At 33.0% G+C, this 23,789-nt stretch overlaps 1 protein-coding gene across 3 annotated transcripts; it reads left to right on the forward strand.

Moving 5' to 3' along the window:
• The first annotated feature begins 1,604 nt into the window (after positions 1-1,604).
• LOC143243881 (protein brain tumor-like) lies at positions 1,605-21,940 on the forward strand. Of its 3 annotated transcripts, XM_076487645.1 has the most exons (3): positions 1,605-1,795; positions 10,531-10,648; positions 16,125-21,940. In XM_076487645.1, the coding sequence occupies exons 2-3, from the start codon at positions 10,609-10,611 to the stop codon at positions 18,443-18,445; spliced, it is 2,361 nt and encodes a 786-aa protein (XP_076343760.1). In that variant the 5' UTR covers positions 1,605-1,795; positions 10,531-10,608; the 3' UTR covers positions 18,446-21,940. The 3 variants fall into 3 exon arrangements, with proteins under 3 accessions (XP_076343760.1, XP_076343761.1, XP_076343759.1); XM_076487646.1 differs by lacking the exon at positions 10,531-10,648 and having other exon boundaries at positions 1,611-1,795; XM_076487644.1 differs by lacking the exons at positions 1,605-1,795; positions 10,531-10,648 and adding an exon at positions 10,733-11,222.
• The last annotated feature ends 1,849 nt before the right edge of the window (positions 21,941-23,789 follow it).

Here is a 23,789-nt window from a genome sequence, read left to right on the forward strand (position 1 = left end):
TGGAACAAGGGCCCAGCATGGCCAAGTGTGTTAAGGTGTTCGACTCGTAATCTGAGGGTCGCGGGTTCGAATCCCGGTCGCACCAAACATGCTCGCCCTCCCAGCCGTGGGGGCGTTATAATGTTACGGTCAATCCCACTATTCGTTGGTAAAAGAGAAGCCCAAGAGTTGGCGGTGGGTGGTGATGACTAGCTGCCTTCCCTCTAGTCTTACACTGCAAAATTAGGGACGGCTAGCACAGATAGCCCTCGAGTAGCTTTGTGCGAAATTAAAAAAACAAACAATTCTTTCATTTTTTTCTTTTTTTACCCAATAATCTAAAATAATCTGCGCAATAATAAATATCGTTACAACTATACTACTTTAAAGGACTCAGTTTATGATCTTCACATATTTTGACACTAATTAAAAACAAAACTATTCGTATTTCTACTCCAATCACTATAATAAGGACATACTGATAACAACTGTTAAACAAAACTACAAAACTAAAGAAATATTTGTATCTTCAAACCAACACATTTACTTTGAAAAGTTAATACACGAAACAATTTGTAAAAGAACAGCATAATATCCAAACGAAACATGTTTCACAATAATTAGATTACCATCAACTTCTATTTCCAAATGAATCTTCAATTTCTATTTTTCAATAAGTCTGTGACTCATCTTTTAATCTTAAAATAACCCGACTTTATCCTACGACATGTTTTTATTTATAGTTTTCACTACTGTGTACGTTAGAAATCTGAAATTTTCTTCTCAGCTTGTATAGATATCGTTTGGTAGGTTTGTACTCTGTCTTTTTTCAGTGATGTAATTTGTTTTACTGTTAATAATTAGCTAAAAGCCTGAAAAATACCATATATAAAAACAAAGAGATAAAATTAAAATATTATAGCCATCAATCACTTCATAGTTTCTTGTTATATTTATTATATTTCTTGCATTGCAAGTGTCAAGAAGTAGTGTGTACAATACTATCTGTTTCATGGTGGTTTTTATATGTTGGCTGCACAAAAACTGTGTAATCGTGAAATGCCAAAGTTTCTGAATTTCCTTCAATCTTAAATTCTAGGCCTCAAGTTTTTTTTAAAGTAACTGAAACTTTGGCCCCTAACGTTGAACTCAGTATGTCTGTCAACATTTACTCACAATATATCTTTATATTCATAGTTATAAGACCTCTTGTAGACTTCACTGGATAATTTGTATTAGGAATGGCGCCAATCGTAATTTTCTTTCTCTTGTGTATAAAAAATTTTATTTTTTACCCTGAAATGTCAGCATAGAATTTGCTAAGAGTAACACCTTTCTTTTCATTAAAATCAACAATGTAGTTTGTGTGAAATGGTATGTTTAATATTTAAAAATCAGAGCTATGTTTTGAACGAAATGGAGTATTTCTTGGCAGATGTTTAATCTCTAGCGTCAAGTATCCTGCAGGGACATACGATCCGTTCTTTCCCCTCTCACCTAACAGTACGGTCAACTCTCTTTTCTGATCGTCTAAATGAGTCATATCGCCCTCCTGGAGCCAGTGAGTCTGTCAATATCGCCCGTTTATAGGCTAGAGGGCGTCCTCGTAGATAAAGAGATTGTGAAACATTAGAATAGCGAAGAAAGTGCGTTCCTTTATTTATAGCATAGTCAGAGTTCGAAATAAAATAACTTATTAGTCATATTTATCTTATTTCATTTGCAATATTAATAATTAGTTGAAGCTAAGTAATTTTACAATTTTTCTGTGTGTGTCATTGTTTCCTAATAAGCATGTCAGCGTAAAAACGTCAAGGTAGGTGAATAAAGACAGTTCCTTTGTGAGACCGAGAGCTTAGTTTTGCTGACATTTGTAACTATTTGTTAGTAATAAAAGCATGACACCAGTACACGGTAAACTTAAGTTGTGGTTTTTTCATGGCTCTGTCTCGACTGTAACATGTTAAATATTATATAGTTTAACTAGTTCTTAGCTTCTTAATTTCCTTGTCTTTTTTAGCGATATCAAATTTTGCAAGATTATAATGTCTGTCCTACTTATATTGCCGTTCCATCTGTTCTATATTTGGGTTTATGCAAATTTGTATCAACATTATAAGTTTCGGTAAAACTCAACATTGTAGCTACGTAGCAAATGGCTAACGGTGTATCTGTCAGCAATTTTTTTGTTATTTGTAGAAAAGTAATATTATTTGCATTTTAAGGTGACCTTAAAGGTAAACCAGACTCATACATGTAATAATTAAATATCTCAAACATTTAGCGTTTTATGTCAAATTTAAAAAGTGTTTGTAAATTGGTCCATAAACAGAAATTAGATATCTAGAACGAATGTGAGACCGGCATGGCCAGGTGGTTAAGGCATTCAACTCGTAATCTTAGGGTCGCAGGTTCGAATCCCCGTCACACCAAACATGCTAACCCTTTCAACCGTGGGGGAGTTATAATGTTATGATCAATTCCACTATTCGTTTGTAAAAAAGTAGTCCAAGAGTTGGCGGTGGGTGGTGATAACTAGCTGCCTTCTTACACTGCTAAATTAGGGACAGGTAGTGCAGATAGCCCTCGTATAGCTTTGCGCAAAATTCAAAACAAACAAAACCAAGAACGAGTGTAGGAAATATTATACAAAATTACAATTTGTAAAAGTTTACCGAGTAAATGCGAATAAGTCTTATTAACTTAGTAGAATACATTTTATAAAACTTATAGAATCAACGCAACTACATTTTGTAAATATTTACTGACTCCATATAATCACATTTTGGCCTCCAGTGGCTCAGCAGTATGTCTGTGGACTTACAACGCTAAAAACCGGGTTTCGATACCCGTGGTGGGCAGAGCACAGATAGCACCTTGTGTAGCTTTGTGCTTAATTCAAAACAACAATAGTTACATTTTGTAGAAACTTAGTTTATCATTACCAATCATTTGTCCCCTACTGGTACAGCGGTAAGTCTACGGACTTACAACCGTAAAATCAGGGATTCGATTCCCCTTCGTGGACTCAGCAGATAGCCCGACGTGGCTTTGTTACAAGAAAACACACACACATCAATATGTTTTATACCAAACTTACCGACTCATCTTTAGGTTGTAATTTATCATAAAGTCAATATCAAAATGTTTTATAACAACCTTACCCTGGCCCGGCATGGCCAGGTAGTTAAAGCACTCGACTCGTAATCTTCGGGTCGCGGGCTCAAATTCTTGTCACACCAAACATGCTCGTCCTTTTAGCCGTGGGGGCGGCGTTATAATGTTACGGTCAGTCCCACTATTCGCTGGTAAAAGAATAGCCCAAGAGTTAGCGGTGGGTGATGATGACTAGCTGTCTTCCATCTAGTTTTACACTGCTAAATTAGGGACTGCTAGCGCAGATAGCCCTAGTGTAGCTTTGCGCAAAATTAAAAACAAACACATAAAACAAACTTACCGACTCATTTTTAGGTTCTTGATGACGAGAAACTCACTTGAAAAAAAATGTATCTCAGAACGGCTGGTATGGGTATTAACACTTTTATTGATAAGAAGATGACATAGGAAGGTCGAAACGTTGTTCTCTCCTTATCAATAAAAGTGTTAATACTCATCTTTAGGTTATAATTTATTATCAAGTCATTACCAATACATTTTATACCAAACTTATCAATGGTCAAAAACTATTATACAAGCCTAATCGTACTCCTGCGTCTCACGTCAAACTTTAAGTTTTTTCGTTTTACTTTGACATGGTTAAAGTGACCTGAGATGGAGAGCAACCGTTAGGCAACTGAAAGCTCACGAACATGTCGCCTGTGGTCTGTTTGATAATCTCAGATTTACTCATTATCTTGTAAACTGTTTTTTTATTAGCTAGACAATACATCACAATTTTTTATTGCGAGATTCGTTTAATGACCTAAAAAGTATGTATACATATATAATATTTAATTGAGGCATATTAACTGATAGAACGGCTCTCAGGTGTTTTGTTGTTGTTTTTTCCAAGTACAAACTTTTAGTTCAGTACTCTATTTCTTGACGAAATTTAAGATCTAATTACAGTATTGGGGTCAATAGGTCAAATCCTTTTGATTGATGTATTTGATCACGTCAAAGTTCTCATAGATTAATTTACTCTAACAATGCCTAAAAATTTTCAATTTGAGGTTGTATTTTTGTAGTTTGATCAAGTTGCTTTGCGTGTCTGGTAAAATGTGCATCACGATAGATTTTATTCTTATTATGAATCTTAAATACCGAACAAGACACCGGTTGGTAGTTTTACTTATATGTGTGAAAAGTAATCGATAACCGTCCGTATAAGTTAATACAGCACTTGTCTGGTGTATGAAAGGTTACTAGTTTACGTATAAGCTGAAAAAAAATAATTACTTTAAAGTTACCAAATCTAATACCCTATTGTGTGATTTCATCAATTTCTTTCAGACCTGATTGAAAACGTTTGTAAATAAGTGTAAAAAATTAACTAATAAGCATCAACTTCTCATTTTTACACTAATTAACTTTTAAGCTAAGCTTAATTTAAAATATAAAAGTGAAACACTATCTATCATTCGATTTACCACTTTTCACCGAATTATGCCTGTTTCAGGGAATTTCACTCCTCATCATTAACGCCGACATGGGCAAATCGATATGATAAAACTAGACTTCATATGGTGTTTGTGTGTATATTATACGTATAATGTATTGAGATATATTTTACTCACTACAGCAATATAAAATATAAGATCACTACGTGAGTAAAATATATCTCAATACATTTTTACATATAAACCTGATACATGTACATTTTAACTTTTACCTGGCGTCCTCTGTCGATTATTTCTTGAAGTTTACTAATTTAATTTTCCTTTTCCGTGCTGTGGTTGCTTGACCTGCTTTGGGAACAAAAAAAATATCTTCTTGGTTTGCCAATTCTTATTAATAATAATAAATGTAAATAAGCAAATAGTTAGTCTTAAAATAAAAATAAAGTATATAACCTTGTATCATTAATTATTTCCAAAAATGTGATTTGTAATTGAATTAAACATCATAATTATTACAATTTATTAATCTTATTCATGCCACAACTGGTATTCATGAAAACTCTAATTTTTATAAGTAATATTTTTTATGTTTTAATTTAGATGTTAGCTAAAAGACGCATTATATTCGGGAATATTCGGCAGAATTAATGTGTGTGTGTTTTTTCTTATAGCAAAACCACGTAAGGCTATCTGTTGTGTCATGTGAGGGAAACCAACCCTGATTTTAGCGTTATAAATACGGAGACTTGCTGCTTTCCCAGCAGGGGCCAGAATTAATGAAAAGAGGGGATTGCGAAATATTTAGAATAAGGATTATATTATAAATAGGGGTGAACCAATCAATTAACTAAGTAAACTATCAGTGAAACAGTGAATTATCAAGAATATAAAAAGTTGTTTTTGTATCAGTCAGTAGAGTGAATAGGTTTGGATATGTATTTGCTGTCGCATATATTGAGTTAGTTACTTTTGCTCAAGTAAATTGATGTTTACGTTAGTGTGTTGCAGATAGTGCGATTGTACACTTGAACCTAAATCAAGTTACAAAATGATCAAGTCTGCAAAGAAAAGTTTAAGAAGAAAATAAATGTATTTTGTTACATGGTTTGAGCATTTAATTATTTTTACAAGCTAATTAAACGGTAAGAACTAAACCAACAACAACAAAAACCTGATGATCCCTGAAATGGTTTGTTTGTTTGTTTTGGAATTTCCCTGAGGGCTATCTGTGCTAGCCGTCCCTAATTTAGCAGTGTAAGACTAGAGGGAAGGCCTAGTCATCACCACCCACCGTCTTGGGCTACTCTTTACCAACGAATAGTGGGATTGACCGTCACATTATAACGGGCTGGGAGGGCGAGCATGTTTAGCGCGACGCGGGCACGAACCCGCGACCCTCGGATAAATATGGCAGATGTAGTGTGGTTGGTATATTATAACATATTCTCGTTTGTTTTCATTCGTGGGTTCTCAGAACTATTTATTATTACTGTATGTTTGGTGTTTTATAACTTATTGCTTCTTGTCGACAAATAAGTGAATTTGTCAGTCTTCATTCACAATCCATTTAAGTCATCCAGTCATTACTTGAGCCTTGGCTTTTTGACAACCCCAAGATGCCAGCGTGTGAAATATTTCTAGTAATCTTGTTTAGACGTTATTGCCGAGAAAATGCCATTGTGATGAATTTGGGTTTGTTAATGAAGTGGCATATAAGTTACCTCTTTAGAAGTTCTTAACAAGATAATCTTCAGAATTTAATGTCAAATAATGTATAAATACACTTGACTGTGATATTTAAATTCAGTGAACGTTCACGCGATAGAAAACGTTTTAATAATTTCATGACCCTGCATCCCAAACCTGTGGCTGCTTTAAAGTTGTTGATTTTGTCGTTACGGTAACTTTCCGTACATTCTTTTGTTGCTCTAAAAAAGTAGGTTTTAACACTATGACATATTATACAAGGTAATTTCTTTAATATGTTTACATCCACTTAAAAAAGATTTGTTTGTTTGTTTTGGAATTTCGCACAAAGCTACTCGAGGGCTATCTGTGCTAGCCGTCCCTAATTTAGTAGTGTAAGACTAGAGGGAAGGCAGCTAGTCATCACCACCCACCGCCAACTCTCGGGCTACTCTTTTACCAACAAATAGTGGGATTGACCGTCACATTATAACGCCCCCACGGCTGAAAGGGCGAGCATGTTTGGCGCGACCGGAATGCGAACCCGCGTCCCTCAAATTACGAGTCGCACGCCTTAACACGCTTGGCCATGCCGGGCCACTTAAAAAAGAACACTTCATAATCTCTTAGGCTCTTTACAATGTACCCTAATTAGCGATAAATTTACCGACTTACGGTGCTAAAATCGGGAGCTTAACTCCACACCGGGCTCTGCGTGGATAGCTGATTGTAACGTTTTGTACAACAACCCTTGATAAACAAGAACTACCAATATTTCATGTTTCTAGTTAATTGCCTTCTTTTCTTGTAGTTCCTTTTATCAGCCTATTCATATTCTTCTGGTCTAGGATGACCTGGTGGTTAGGGGGCGCTCGACTCGCGAGTTCTAATCCCCGTTACTGAACATGTTCACTCTTTCAGCCATGGAGGCGTTATAATGTGATGATCAATCTTATTATTCGTTGCGAAAATTAGCCCAAGAGTTAGCAGTGGGTGGTGTTGATTGGACTGCTTTCCCTCAAGTCTATCACTGTTAAATTAGGGACAGCTAGCGCAGATAGCCATTGTGTAGCTTTGGGTGAAATTCAAAACAGGTTATTTCTGTTTTAACTTCATTATATTTTTCTAGTTTTGCTGCAAATAATGAAGTTTGGATTCCTAATATCATACTATAATTGAACTTTTGCTTATATGATACTGAATAAACCTTTTTATTACGGGATGTGCAACTCCGAACTTCGTGACATTTTTATCCTGTGCGCATGTCGATTTGTAAAAGGGCCACGATTTTCCCATTTCTCTTCCGTTTCCCGTTACAGAAAACTTTATTTTTCTCCATTCTCAGGGTGCAGATATGACGTCATTATAACGTCACACACGAATCTAATGTACTGACATCTATATAAATATAATAGCACTGTCCGTTGTATGTTCATGTCAATACTTCGCAGGGTGTGGACAGATATTCACCAAAATTGGTATGGAGGTTCACTAGGTCCATGAAGAAATGCACACAAATTTTCAATTTCGTGTTTTGCGGTTTTTTTAACCACTATTTCGCTTCTGTTGATGGATCTTCAGCAAATTTGGTATGAAGATTTGTTGAGTCTATAAGAAGATACACGAAAATTTACAGTTTCACATTTTGTGTTTTGCTGTTTTTTATGGACGTTTTTTTAATTATATATAAAGAAAACAACTTTTCATGTTGTAAAATAACCTTTCGTTAATCATGAATTTACATAATTTCCATTCAGGGTACGGGTGCCCCAACTAGTCTTTTATAAATTAATTAACATCCAGTTATGTATAAAAAATTAGTAATATTGTTCCATTCTCTGCTTGTGTTAATGAGAACACTACTTTTGTTTACCTGTTTGTAATGAAGCAGAAAGGGTTATTTGTGCTCTGCTCACCGCAGGTCTGAAACCCATGATGACGAGAAAACCCACTTGTAGAGAAAAATATATATGTAAGAACAGCTGGTATGGGTTTGTGGATCTGACGATGACCAAAGAAGGTCGAAATGTTGTTCGCTCTTTTACCTAAAAAATATTTCTCAACCCATACCAGCCGTTTTTATATATATATTTAGGTCTGAAACCCAGTTTATAGCGGTATAAGTCCGCAGCAATACCGCTGTGCCATTGGAGGAGGGGGGGAGGAAAGCGAACACTGCAATTAATAGTCAATGCATTTTAAGAGTAGTATGTGTTTAAGTGTTGCAAAATTAGTATATGTTTGAGTTTCCTACATTTAAAGTCCCTGGTGAATCAGCAGTATGCATAAGAACTTTATAACATTAAAATTCGGATTTAATATCAACATTGGGCAAGTCATAAATAGTTCACTGTTTATCTTTGTGCTTAATAACAAAAGCCAAAACAAAACAGCCGTGCCAGTCAAATCTTCGCCCACTCGTGGCTTAAGGTGTTTATGACGCTAAAAATCAGGTTTCATTGATTGCAACCATTTCACATACAACATATACATCTAAAACATTACTTTAAATAAGGTTTCGTGTTTTTTAAAGTAAGTATTCTACGAATTTACGTGATAAAATTTAATGTTATGTGTATTGATAATATATGGGTGACTCCTTAAAAACACCAAATGTACAAAGCATTGAGTATCTTACAGTCATTTAATGCTAATCTGTTATTGCTGATAATTTCCTTAACGGAATATTTTTAAGAAAGCTTAGTTCAAATGTTAATGATAACATCATGATGATTAAATGCTGTAGGTAATCACATCCCTCTATCTTTTCTGGTCTCAGGCACTTGTTATTACCATCAGTTGCCCTTTCTGCGTATATAAAAATTGTTAAACAGTCCTGGATCTTCTCTCGCCTTCTACCTCTACATATTTTCCGAACAAAGTTCACAGTTGTTACCAAGTGTTCTACACTCCTCATCAAATGAAACGATAACATTATTCACTCTAAAATTATGATATTTTTTGTCTTATGTAAAATATAGAAGAAACAAATAGACTTTTCAGTACCCCTACGACTTTATTTAGTATTCTTTTGGTGCAATATACCAAGCCATTTTTGTTGCAGGCTGGCAAGAGAATAAGATTTTATTAATGGGCTGGTTTGAGCGGATTTCCTTTTACTTGCAAGTCTAACATGTGTACTTGTCTGTGCATTTTTGTGTGTACAACCTTAACAGGTAGTAGTTAAGGTTTCCAAGTGTTGTTGAAACTATTTTTTTTCGACATTTTGTAAAGTTTTCGATCCTTTACGTTCAAAGCGTTCCAGATATTTCACGCTGGTCTCAATACTGCATCATAATCATGGTTAGCGTCTCCCCCTAGTAGGGAAACAACTAAACTAAAACATTGATAACAGCTGACATGAAGACCCACAGAAATTGGGCATGATAAGAAGTGAACTTCAGTTAAACTTTGGAACTTACAGTTAATATTTCATGACCATGTGTTTATTTTCATTAGCTTATCATGCTTTTGTTTATCAGCAAGTCCGTGAGCCATTGTCAGTTCTAAAGGAATGTGCGCTCGCTCATTTGCAGTATGCTAAAACCTGTATTGGATATTATCTCAACTATATAACTAAAGCTAATATGCTCCTCTCATAACTAGTCATGGAATGTTTTAAATTGAATTACTTGATCACATAAATATACAATACACGTGTATGAATTTGTAATTCGACCTTAAAAAAGAAACATATAACATATGACGTTCAATTATATATAAATATAAATGATATTTCAATTTAAATTATAGAAAAAGAAGTTTACTTACTTCTCGGTACTGAATAGTTGTCTAGGGCTCTAGAAATTAAAGACGTACCTCACTTTAACAGCAAGTATTATCATTAATTACATCAAGAACAACCTGTCTGGGATACAATATTGATTTATTGGTTTATGTACCGCGAATATTTTTTACTCAAAAACGAAATAAGGTTTTAAAGATAATTAACTGGATTATTAATATTATCAATAATTTGTAAGTACTATATAGAACAACACGTAAATCACGTGGCTTATGTTGTCTCAAGTGCCTCTCGTTGTTTTGATGCTAATGTTTACCAGTAGCGTATTTACGTAGAGGAAGGTCACTCACTCTAGACTGCGCTTGTTTATTAGCTTATAAAGTTTGTTCTACTAATATAAAAAAAAGTAAGTGTCAGAGCATAATTGTCCCCGTAAATCTATGTATGTTGTAAATAAAGCCTTAAAATATTATTCGAAATATTGTTAATCAACTAAAATAAAAAGGTCAATGACAGTTTTTGCCTCAGTTTCGATTTTGCATGACGCATGCTGTTTTATAGGTACGACTACAAGTGGCATCAAAACAGGACTAACAAAGAACATTCGTGTTATAATGATTGAACGGTTTCAAATTTTTCATGTGTGCCTTAGTTGGATTTGTGAAACCTTACTTTAATGGTAAGTTTAGTTTTTCTGTTTTAGTAGTCTTAATGTGAAATTATACTATGTAGAATATTTTAAAGTATAACAATTTCATGACAATGATAGTAGAGCACATATCCTTCCGTTTGTATGACTCATTTCTAATTCTATTCTAAATCGCGTCGTTCGTAATCCAATATAGTGTTCTTCAAGTTTCTTTTATCATGTATCCTTGAGAAAAGAAAGGCCACTTTCCGAAACTGTTCTGGCTATTTTGTGTTTTGAATTTTATTCCATCATGTTAGGAAAGTTACGTCAAGGAGTGTAACTGTCGCCACGTTAAGCCTATCAATTTGACAGTTGTGATTTCTTTGTTTCAGAGTCAATATCGTGTTGTAACTATAGCATAAGTTTATGTTGTAAGGTTTGCCTGCTTGGTAGGGAGTCTGAGGTACTGCTTTACAAATTGGAAAATAACTGTTATTAAAGGAAACAGTGTAAAATTTGACGTAGTTTTTTTTTTCTTTAATTAAAACACCTAAAGAAAAAAGCCTAAAGATGAAACAGTGCAGCAATGTAAGGATTGGTGCCTTTGCTAACACTACCCAGGGTAAAATTGCACATTTCAACTCTTTCAGAATATTAAATCCATTTGAATTATTAATTAATTATTATAAAATATGTTTATAGTTTTACTCGTGTAAGTTGTAACTATGCAAGAGATCGTGTGTCATAATTAAAAAGAGGTTGCTGAAATTCCTCCATCAGTTAATATTATAATAAAACTGTAAAGTTACAACTGTTACAGATATTGAAGACTAAAATAGATTATTTGTTATTTAAGAATACAACTTTTCAAAATTATTTCCAGTAGAGAAAGATATGATGTTGATGGAGAGCTACTAAATTAGTACTATTATCAAACTTATTATCTTCCATGTTATGTTCTAGTAATATCTTCATCCTTTAAGTAGACTAATAGTAAAAATATTTGGATACGTGTAGCAAGAGGTTCCTAATTTTATTTAAGAAAATATAGTACTTTGTCATTTTTATCACATAATATAATTACTTGTTGAGAACTTGTAAAACACAAGTAAGAGAACGTTGGTTTGATTATAAATAACTAAAGCTTTAAAAATATTTTCAGAAGAACCACATGAAATTAAAAACTTGGATCAAGTTGCAGTGATAGAGATATTTCATTTTTTAGTTATCGAAGATTCAAGAACATATTAAAAAAGTAGACATTTAACCTGTGTATAACAAGAAACCTTTTAGTTTATAAATGTGTCCATGCACACCCATTTCCAAGAAAAATAAAAATGAAAGTTTGTTTTAGACTTTTAGGAAGTCACTAATTATTCTCTAAAGCCAGTATGAAACTCCTACCTTCACAAGTAACATTTCATGTTTAGTTGGTCAGAACAAAAGTAATTGTTTAAGCAATGGTTAGTTGATCAGTGAACAGTGGTAGAAACCTATTTTTAATACTAATTTCACTTATATCATCCACTTTTGTTCATTTATATAATGTGAAGAATTGAGCAGCACCTAATGACATTGTTTCTTCATCAGTCCAATGTGTAGGCTTTTCTCTTCACACCCACACTATGCATGATACTTTTCATAATAATATAGGTCCAGTTTCTTTTCATTTGGCTGTGTTCAGGGTTACCATTGAGGAGCGGGACTAGAATAACCCAATAACAAACATTAATCAAAGTGTAACTTGAACTGGGCCTCCCTTGAACATAGACCTTGAGGTTAAACAAATCAGTCATATAACCATGTTAGGTATGAACTGTGTAGTAGGCATTGTTTGTTTAGAATAATTCGAATTTATCTCTTGGATTGACTATATATAATATACCAATATACACTGTCTCTACTGGTACTTGGTTTAGAATCCCTTGTTAATCACCATGAACAAACATGTTTTATTCATTGCTGCTGTCTTGTAAGGAAAACTCAAGCGAACTGTTTTTAAAAAGGGTGTTCACTATACTCCATAGATAGCATTTGCATTTAGTCAGTGAATCACTAAGAATACACCAGGTCATGTCTGTGATAAAATTTAGGTGTACAGAAGTGGCTTCACAACATATTATTCAATTATCTGGGTAAAAATTAATGTTAGTAAATATTTCTATCAATAAAGAAGCTAAGGAAAAACTTACGATTTTCAGTTGTATATCTTGTGGGAAAATGTATGCTGTCAATACTGCCACAAGGAGTAATGACAAACAGTCACAAGAAACATTTTAATGGAATATAGACATTTTAGTAGCAAAATTAGCAAAGACTGGAGAATGTTAGCCAGAGAACATTCATGAAAAAGAAGAAACTGCCAGATTGAGTTTCATAAGCATGTGAAGTAACTTTGTATGTTACCTTGCCACTGTTAAGAGAACTTATCTTGTCATCTCCATATCATTCAAGTTCAAACATTTAAAAGTTTAATAAGAGATGACTGTTATCAACAATGGTATGTCAACACAATGCTGGATGCAAGTAAGTCTCTCCTGGTCAAGAGCCTTTCATAACGGACATCTACTACCACCTACTGATGTAAGATAGTCCGAAGAATACAACTTGACAATCTCCATTGTGTAATATGCAAATAACCATGATATATAAATACAGCTGTAGCTTGGTAAGACTATAAACAGTCATGCTGTCAAAGGTTCCTCAGAATTAACCATGTTTTCATGATTTAATTGAATGATGGGAGGGCATACAAATTTGGCTGGTAGTTCAGTTTCAGTCATATAGCCTAAACTTACTTTTTATGCTGTCAGAAAGGTTAAGAATCATTTGCATAAAATGGCTATGACCTTTCCACGACTCGTATAAGTGTTTTATCTGAAGTTGTTCAAGGGCTGTATGTTCGAATATTAATCACTCTTTTTGAGCACTGCTTTCAACACATTCACAACAATAATTAGCTTATGGAAATAGGTAATATTATATATATATTTAATGCCTTTTTAAATTAACTATAATTTTATGAAAAAGAAAGAAATGTTAAGTTTTATAATGTATTTTGTACCTAGTACTATAGTATAATCTTTCATTAGTGCTAGTATTTAAACTTCATATTGTTGTGGAAGTGATTAACTTCAGGGCTATAACACCAATAATATGTTTGATATTTTTCACTGTGACATAGGCCCAGTTTATCTGTCTGTTTAACCTGTATTCAAGGTTACTGGTGAGGAGTGAAATTCTCCAAAACTAGAATAACCCAATAACACACATTGATCAGATTGAACTGGACCTTCCTTGAACTTAGACTTTGAGGTTAAACAGGTTTTGGGATGTTAAGTTTATTTATTATTAAAATTTCCTGGTTTGTCAGTTTGTTTAAAAATATTAATAGTAAATGAATCTATGATGTTATGTGAAACAGCAGCAACACAATTGTGGCTAGACCATTGTTTAACTCTACTACAATTTGTAGGATGTTAAATAATTTAAAAGACATGAATGCTTTTCAGAAAATAACCACTAAACAAAACTAATTTCTTATTATATTCTAAATGCTACAGCTGTGGTCTATAGGTAATAATTTGTCATCCAAAGTGTGAAAAGGATATTTAGAATTGAACTGTATGTTAAAATATTTGAATTTATTATCTCACCTAATAGTAACTTGGCACGGGCTTTGACAATAAGTCATGTGACCATGCTGGCCAAGAGTATGTACAAACCTTCAGGGTTCATGAGAAGAGATGTTTTATTAAACCACTCTATAATATGTGGGAAAATTTATCAAATTTGTTTTAAATTGGGGATTTCTTGGTTATAATGCAGGTGTTTGTTTAGAAGGCAACTTAAACTATGTCTAGTTGTTTCAATTTTGCCAATAGTGGCTTTATACAGTTACTTCACTTTGGGACAACTTGAAATTGACATGGGGCAATCAATATTCATCAAAACTTCTATAACATTTATGAGGGTTGGTGTTATTACATTTGATTATGGCTCATTAATTAGGGTTGGTTGTTTTTGTTTCATCATAGAAATCCAAGGTAATATTTGGTTGAAGTGATACAGTTGCATGTTTTTCCCTTCTATTTTCTGTTGTATGTTAAAATGTGCTAACGTACAACAGCCATTCATCTTATCCCTTCACTAAAGATATTGTTATTGTTTCTAATTTATCAGATTTGTATGATATGTTGCAGTGTGAATTTGTATGTGAATATAAGTACTAGTACAATAGATAATTATGTGCAGGGTACAGAAACTTAATCTATCATAGCTATAAGTAATTGGGTATCCATGAACTGATTTACTTGTACTTTGTTAATGTCAGCTTTTTAATACTGTAGTTCCCGCACATAATGATGGTATGGATAAAATGTTCAAACTACAGAAACTTTTATTAATGTAAACAAATGCTAGGAAAATGACCACCTGTTGCATTACAGCATAGTGAAGTAGCCATTAGATGCAAGATGTTTAACGTCAAAACATAAAAGAACACATAAGCTGTGTAAGACATGTGCTTTCACCCACTGCTAAATGATGGTGACACGACAGAAGCCCATGATGCAACAAGGTGTCTGTGTTCAATTTGTTGAACTGCTGTAGTCATGGCCCGTAACCAGGTTTTGTTTTATTTTCATCTGGTTTCTTTGTGGGTAGAAACAAAGCAGCAGTCATCATTTTGGAATAAAAATGAAACTAGTCAGACAGTAAAATTATATGAGATAATAAACATAAGATCTTTCAAATGAGTATGGTATTATCGTAGGAGAAGAAGTGATAGGTTGTGATAAATATGTTATGATTATTCATCAGCTCATTCATAATTTAAAATTTATTTAAACAGTGGTTGCAGAAATGTTTTGATGATGGTGTTGGTTTAATATTTAATAACTTAGTGGTGTTTAGCTATTATGCTACTGTTGACTGTTGTTCGAAATGTATTCAGACCTGTACCACAGATAAATTTGATAAAATGTTTGGAATTTATATTTTAGCTTTCTAAGACTGTACTAGTTATTTACTGTTTGTACTTACAATAAGATACAAATTAAAGTTGTTTTAATTGTATATTTGCAAAGATTCATTATATGAAAATTTGGCCAATCTAGTATTTACCCATTTTGTACCTGATATGTTTTTAAATCACTGAACTCCTCTGGATAATTAGATATTTCCAATTACAAAACTCTTATAACAGGTTGAAGAAAAGGGTATTTTGAATTTGTTTTTAGTGTGAGTGATAAAAGATAAACTTCTAACCCAGTTTAATGTTAGAGATCACCATTAAAACTAAACCTAAAACTACAGTATTGTTATTTGTTGGTCAACAGAACTTTTAAATAACATAAACATATAACTTATTGTGTAAACTGTGATAGAATTGTGCATGTTAATGTATTTTTAAATCGTAAGAGTTTACTTTGGTATATAGGTAATACATGTTTGGTAAACATTAAAAGTTTACTATTTTTATGTATAACTGTTACGAAAATGTATTTATTTTTCCTTATTCAAGTTGCTGCTCCTTCAGGACATTCATCAATGAATACTGGTCAGTCAGATTCCAGAATGGCTTCCCCTACTCTCTCTTTGCCAGACTCAACAGCCTTTAGTTCCATGTCGGTCAGTACTGACCACAGCTTGGAGGACAGCCCTTCCACCAAGTGTCCACTCTGTCAGGAAGTGTACACCATTCCCAAAGTATTACCATGTCTTCACACATTCTGTCAGCCTTGTCTTGAGAAGATTCAAGAATCTCCAGATAAGATAAAGTGCCCACATTGTCAAGAAGAGTGCCTATTGACAGCCCAAGGTGTGTCTGGACTTCTTTCAGATTATGCTATTAGCAATATTTTGGAGGTCAGTGCTCTGGAGGCAACTTCACTTTCCTGTACTGGCTGCAGAACTAAAGAAAATAATGCAGTTGCACGTTGTTTTGATTGTGCCAACTTCTTGTGCTCCAACTGTGTGATGGCTCACCAGTTCATGCACTGTTTTGAGGGGCATCGTGTTCTCACATTGGGAGAGTTACAGAGTAGTAAAGATGGCACTAAAAGTGAGAAACCTATTTTTTGCTCCCACCACAGGAATGAAACCTTAGAATACTACTGCCGAACGTGTAGCGTTCTTATTTGCAAGGACTGTGTTCTTGTTGAACATCCAAAAGGTTTACACAGTTTCGACCACTTGGATGAGATTGGGCATAAGCAGGTTGAGTTTATCAATTGTTTGGTTGAGGATTCCAAACTGAAGAGCAAAGATTTGCAGAATAATTTAAAAACAATAGAGCATTCTACCAATAATATCCAAGTCCAATATGAAAAAGCACAAAAAGAAATCAAAGACACCTATCAATTTTACTTTTCAGTTTTAGAAGAAAGAAAGAGGGAGATTTTGAAAGAACTTGATGATGCTTACAACTCAAAAATAGTTACTATATCAATGCTTGGTCAGAAAATTCAAGAAAATATTGATAAAATTATTGGGATGTGTGAGTTTGTGGAAAAAATATTGAAGTTCTCAAGTAATGCAGAAATACTTATGTTTAAGCAGTTGTTGTCCTCAAAATTTGAAAATATTCTTGGATTTAGTCCAGTTATTGGGTTAAATTCATTTGATCTTGAATTTGTATCTAATTATCAGGCCATCCAAGTTGGAGTGCAAAATACATTTGGTTATCTTCGACAAAATTCAGAATTGCAAACAGAAGCCAAGCCACAACCAATTGCTAGGCCAAACTGTGTAATTAGGTCAGAACAATCTTACCATAATGGCCATATGCTTGAATCCCATGTAATTTCTAAACAATTTGGATCTGCCAACACTTCCAGTTCCTTTCTGACTAATTTGGGAGATCTAAATTCTTATGAGAAATGGTCAAATGCCCCTAGTGATATATTTCAAAATAGTTCAGATACTTTCTTAGTTTCAAGTGATCCTCTTTTTGACTTGTCATCAAAATTGTTAAGCTCAAACATCTTTCCTTTGAAGTCTCAGATAAAGCGTCAGAAGATGATTTACCATTGCAAGTTTGGGGAGTTTGGAGTAATGGAGGGTCAGTTTACAGAACCAAGTGGTGTAGCTGTGAATGCTCAGAGTGATATCATAGTAGCTGACACCAATAACCACAGGATCCAGATCTTTGACAAGGAAGGTCGGTTCAAGTTTCAGTTTGGAGAATGTGGGAAAAGAGATGGCCAATTGCTGTATCCTAACAGAGTTGCTGTTGTAAAAGTTTCTGGGGATATTATTGTTACTGAGAGAAGCCCAACACATCAGATCCAGATATACAACCAGTATGGACAGTTTGTCCGCAAGTTTGGAGCCAACATCCTCCAACATCCAAGAGGTGTGACAGTTGACAATAAAGGTCGTATTATCGTGGTGGAATGCAAGGTGATGCGTGTTCTCATTTTTGATCTTTTGGGCAATGTTCATCACAAGTTTGGATGTTCAAAGCACCTGGAGTTCCCTAACGGAGTTGTTGTGAATGACAAGCAGGAAATCTTCATCAGTGATAACAGAGCTCACTGTGTGAAAGTCTTCAACTATGAAGGAATATTTTTGTGGCAGATTGGAGGAGAAGGAATAACGAACTACCCAATTGGTGTGTGCATCAGTCCTCTTGGAGAAATTCTAGTGGCTGATAATCACAATAATTTCAATATTACAATTTTTACCCAAGATGGGCAGTTGGTCAGTGCTCTGGAGAGTAAGGTGAAACATGCTCAGTGTTTTGATGTGGCTCTTGTGGAAGATGGTTCTGTGGTATTGGCAAGCAAGGATTATCGACTTTATATATATCGATATCTCCAGTCACAAGGGAACATATTGTGATGCTGATTGGCAACGTGAAGATGCATAAGAATCATTTGAATGGGGGTTGCATTTTACAGGCACAAAGGTTACAATACCAGAGGAAAAATTTTATGTTAATTTGGTTTTAACCACAGTGATATTTAAGTGAATAAAAATTTTTTGTTTTCTAATGTAAGCCAATTAATAGGTTTGTTAGCATTGTAGTAAATCTCACCCCTGCATAAAACATATCCTTGTACAGTTTTAGAGATCAAAGGTCTTTAGAACAAAACTTGATTATATTATCACCCAGAGCTAACTCAGACCTTTCTTGATGCTTTGTTTTTCCAATATAGCCCTAGTCATCAAGTTAAGTTGGGAGCTATGTATGTGTTCAATTTAAGAATTATTAATAATGATTTGTATTCTTGTTTGTTGTGGCAGACCTCCAAACAGTAACATACTTGTCCATATATGCCTGTGATCTCTGTCCATGGGACCACTTGTTGAAACTGTTCTTGAACTAAACAACTTTGTGTATTCCATTTAGTTTGGAAACCACAAGAGCAGCTAGTATATGAAACTGAAGTTTTTCTGAACTGTAATATTTATGATTTAGTAGGTGCCAACTTTTTTATTTGAAATGTTTAAAACTCTTCCGTTAATTGTATTTATTTTTGTTTTGAGTGCAACAGAAAATTTGTATTTAAAAGTTGTTTTTGATGTGTATATCAAGTTATAACCCCTTGTGTCTGATGTGTACTACTATACACTTCTGACTTTACTTGTATCTGATGCACAAAATCTATGCGCATTATGAGATATCTAGTAACCTGTATCTGAGTGTACTAGTCCATGTGTTCTGGTAAACATCCCAACAATTACAATTGCCTCTCTTATTGTATTACTGGCAAGATCGTGTTTCAGTTGTTGATTTCTTTTTTGAATTAGAATTTTGTAGAAACAGTTTTTGTCTTCTTTATAGTTTGTTTTTTTCCCTATCACATAACTTGTTTATCAGTGTAAGTATGTAGTTTCCAGTGAACTTGTTAAAAAATCTTACTTAATGAGTTGTGATTTGAAATTGAGGTGTTTAAATATAGACAATCTCTAGTATGTATAAATATTTTTATTTTGTTCTTCTTTTTTATCCAGATATACTTGAGAAACTATTGAGAAGTAATGTGTAGTTTTAAAAATTTCAAAATAGTAACTATATATAGTGTGAGAAAAGTTCTTGAATTTAACAAAATTATAAACAAATTGTATTTCAGTTTGTGATGCTCCTTAGCTAGTTATATTCTGGACAACTTTACAGAGACCTTTCTTCTACTAGCAATAAGAACTTGATTTACTGAGGAAAGCTAGTGTTGCTAGTCTTTCTTATTAGCATAATATTAGAACATTCATTGTATCAAATCGTTCTGATTAATCAGTGAAGAAATTAGTTATTTGAAAGTAATTTTGTAATGTAAACAGTTTTCTGCTGTATTTTTGAGACATTGTTTTTGGGATTTTCTACACTTTTTCATGATTGATTATTTAATGTGTAATATATTCCTAGCCTAGTTACTCATTTGAACTATTAACTGATCTCATAAAAAAAAACTTAATTATTCACATTGTATGTATTAGTGAAGTGTATGTGCTGTGGTATCGAAGAATATGATAGATACACGTTTATAACATTACTTGTTTGATTCAAAACAGTAACATTATTATATGTTACAATTTTAATGGAGTGTTGTTCTGTAATTTATTAAAATTTCAGATTGTGAGTTTTTCACGTGCAGCAATTCAGTGTTTTGTTGAACAGACATTTAGTGTGGTGAATGTGAAAGCATAAGAAATAAAGATAACAGCTCAGCTTTAACATTAACTTATATAAAGATATCTTAAACAGTTGAGTTATTTATTACAAATATGTTTTTAAATTTTATTTTGTAAATTTTCTTGTTAAAAACAACTAAAAGTCTATGGTAACAGAAATATTTTCTATGAAGTAAACTGTATATTTTTTATTATTTGTTCAGAGGGCTTTACTTCTATTTGTAGAAGTTTCATATATTAAAACTAAACATTTCTCTGTAGTAAGCCAACTTGTTTTGTAGAAATATTTGAAGAATTGTTTTAATGATTTTGTTTGTGTTTTCAATTTATTATTTAAATTTCCCTATTTTGTAAAGGGAATTTTGAGTTTATTGTTTATTTCTCTGGTTGTTGCATCTCTTTTTATGGGTCCTATGTAGAACCCTTCTCATCTAAACATGACAGACCCTCCAAAAAGCACAAATATTGTGTGTTAGATTAGTATTAGAACTTAATAGTAAATTTGAATGTCATGTATTGTATTTTATTTAAAATGATTTGATTTGTGGATTAATTTTTAACTGAACTTCTCTAATTACTTGAAGTGTATACAGATGTTTTATTATTTTTTATAATTGCTTATTGGATAATTGTTATACATTTTAACATGTCTAAAAACAAATATGTGATGTTTATGATAATCATATCTTCTGTGAAGTGCTTATGCCAGATTAATTTTGTTACTTTCATAGATTATTGTGCTTTGATGAAACAGCAAGAACAAATTGTTTGATTGTTAGTTTAAGAAAGACTTATTTATCCCAATATTTAATATCATTCCAAGTATGACTGCTCAATAGGGTGAAAATTAGGCAATACCCAATTGAAAAGCTGAATTATTCAAAGTAATAAACACAAAATAATTTTCGATAAATATAAAAACATTTTTGAACAGCAGAGCTATTGTGGCTTTCAATATTGTTAAGAATTAAAAAAAGAAATTGGCTTCCACATTAAGTGATCATTTGTGTGGTTAAAAGTTGCATTTCCTGTTTCATACTTTCTCTAAGGTGAGTAAGGAACCAGGATTAGCCTTTCCTACTTTTTATATTTCTACTGACATAACATTCCTTTTGATAAACTAAATGCCCTTCAGTTCCTTTACTTACTATTCCTCTTTTCTATATCTAAATCCTAAAACATTTTAACTTTTATGATGACCAAACAATCAAAAAAAGTAAACAAACAGTATTTTTCTAGATTTTAAAGTTCCAGTTTACCTCTGTATTTTGTGATAAATTGTACTAAGTATCATTATAGATTGTTGTTTGTCAAACCTGTAATGTCTTCATGATTAAGAACATCTAATGGTTTAAAAATGTTCTTCCCTTCACTGCCGATAAAATATCAAACACATTTATGAAAATCTGTCTGAAAAAACTTGAAAACATGACATAAAATCTAGTTCTGTCACTTTAAAACATTGCAAACTGGGTTGTAGTCCAAAATGAAAAGTTGCTTTTACCAAAAAATGTTCCTTTTTATTTTCAATATAAAATCTGGTATGAGATTCAAAATGTTACTTCACTTTTCTATTCCTGCTGCAAGTTTCATTTTCCTTAGTAGTTTAAAAAAATCAATGATAATGTGGTATTAATAGATATTTTTTATTGTATTGCTTTACTGTATTAGCATTACATTTAATAAAGTATTCTTGTTTTTGTCTATTGTCCATTGTGATGCTTTGTTTCTACATGGTGTTATTTTTAAGCGAGTCATGAAGATGAATAATTCCTTACACAGTTGGTAATTACCCAACATAACTATGGTTGTGAAAAGCAAACACTGTAATGAAGTCAGTACAACAACATTATATTGAAGTTTTTAAAATAACACAAAACCAGTATCATGAATATCTGACAAATGTTTTCAACTGCTACGAATGACTAATAGAATTACTGAGATTCCAAGTGAGAGCTTGGCCCATTGTTCAGTTACTGAAACATTTGATGGACTATTTATACAGAACATTTCTTTTTGTAGTATAACTAGTAACTTCTTCAATGAGGAATTACGTCAAAAAAATTCACCTTTCACGTTTGTTAAAAGATGCTTCACAAAGTTATTTAACAAAGTTTACAATTTTATTGGACAGTCAACATGGTTTCAATAAGTGAAAGTCCTGTCTTACAAATCTTTTGACATTCTTTGAAAAGGTTACTTCTCTTTTTCATACTTATTAGTGAAAATAGTAGGACTAGGGAAAAAATATATAAATTGTGGTTGGATAGGGGTCATCTTCAGCTAAGAAATTTTTATTTTTGTAATAGGAGATACATTTGGTGGTTGTGTAAGAAGTAAGTTTTAAGAGAAAGTGTAATAACTATATGAATAATAAGGGCCATATTTATTTATTTAATAGTTTTAACTTAAGGAACGTGACAGCTAAGATGGATCAATAGGTCACTTGTTCCTAAATATTATAATGCACACCTTTGTAATACATGCATGGAAGTCAGTCTATTTGGAACATCACAGTAGTTTAATATATTACCATATGTTTATGTATATATGAAATCATGGCTAGGTGGTTAGGGTGCTTGACATGAAATCTGAGGGTTGCAGGCTCGAATCCCTGTACCATCAATCTTGCTCGCCCTATCATCCGTGGGGGCGTTATAATGGCACCACCAACCCTACTATTTGTTGATAAAAGAGTAACCCAAGAGTTGGTTTGGGTGGTGATGCCTTTCCTCTAGCTTTTCTTTCACTGCTAGATTATGAATGGCTAACGAAGAAACAAATATAGAACCACATACAAAAAAAACCTGAACAAAGAATTAAATAATTTTTCCCACTTCAGAATGGTGCAGTCTAACATTTAACAGAGGAACAAATCAATTATTAAACGAAAGCTTTCTTAACAAATGATTATTTAATGTATAAAATATATGAAATACGTTATAAATTCTGATATACGTGCCCCCAGTGGCACAGAGGTATGCCCGCGAACTCACACCACTAGAAACTAGGTTTCGATACCCATGGTAGGCAGAGCACAGATAGGCCATTATGTAGCTTTGTGCTTAATTCTAAACAAACCTAACATACATACCTATTTGATACGATGAAAATAAAAAACCTTTAATAAATACAAAATCCACGAGGCAAGAAAAATAGAAACTTGTTTTAGAAGATACGATAAGGAATTGGATATAGTTTGTCGTCAAGCTTAAATCCATACAGAGATATATCTATGCTTTACTCACCAAGAGTATTGAAACCTGAATTTTAGCGTAATAAGCCCTCAAATTTGCCACTGAACTATCGAAAGACATAATTGTTTTAAATTCATGAAAGCGGTGGACTCAGCAGATAGCCCGATGTGACTTTGCAATATGAAAACACATACGCAATTCATGAAAAATAGAACTTTTAAAGAAATAACTTGTTAAAATTAAATAACAATCCTTTGATTCTATGCAGAATATAATCCTTGAATTAACAATGAAAGTATAATAAAAACAAGACGGAAAAAAGAAATACTGTAACTTTATAATATTAAATATTCTGA

Source organism: Tachypleus tridentatus, chromosome 2 (assembly GCF_004210375.1).
Source record: "Tachypleus tridentatus isolate NWPU-2018 chromosome 2, ASM421037v1, whole genome shotgun sequence".
Taxonomy (NCBI): Eukaryota; Metazoa; Arthropoda; class Merostomata; order Xiphosura; family Limulidae; genus Tachypleus; species Tachypleus tridentatus.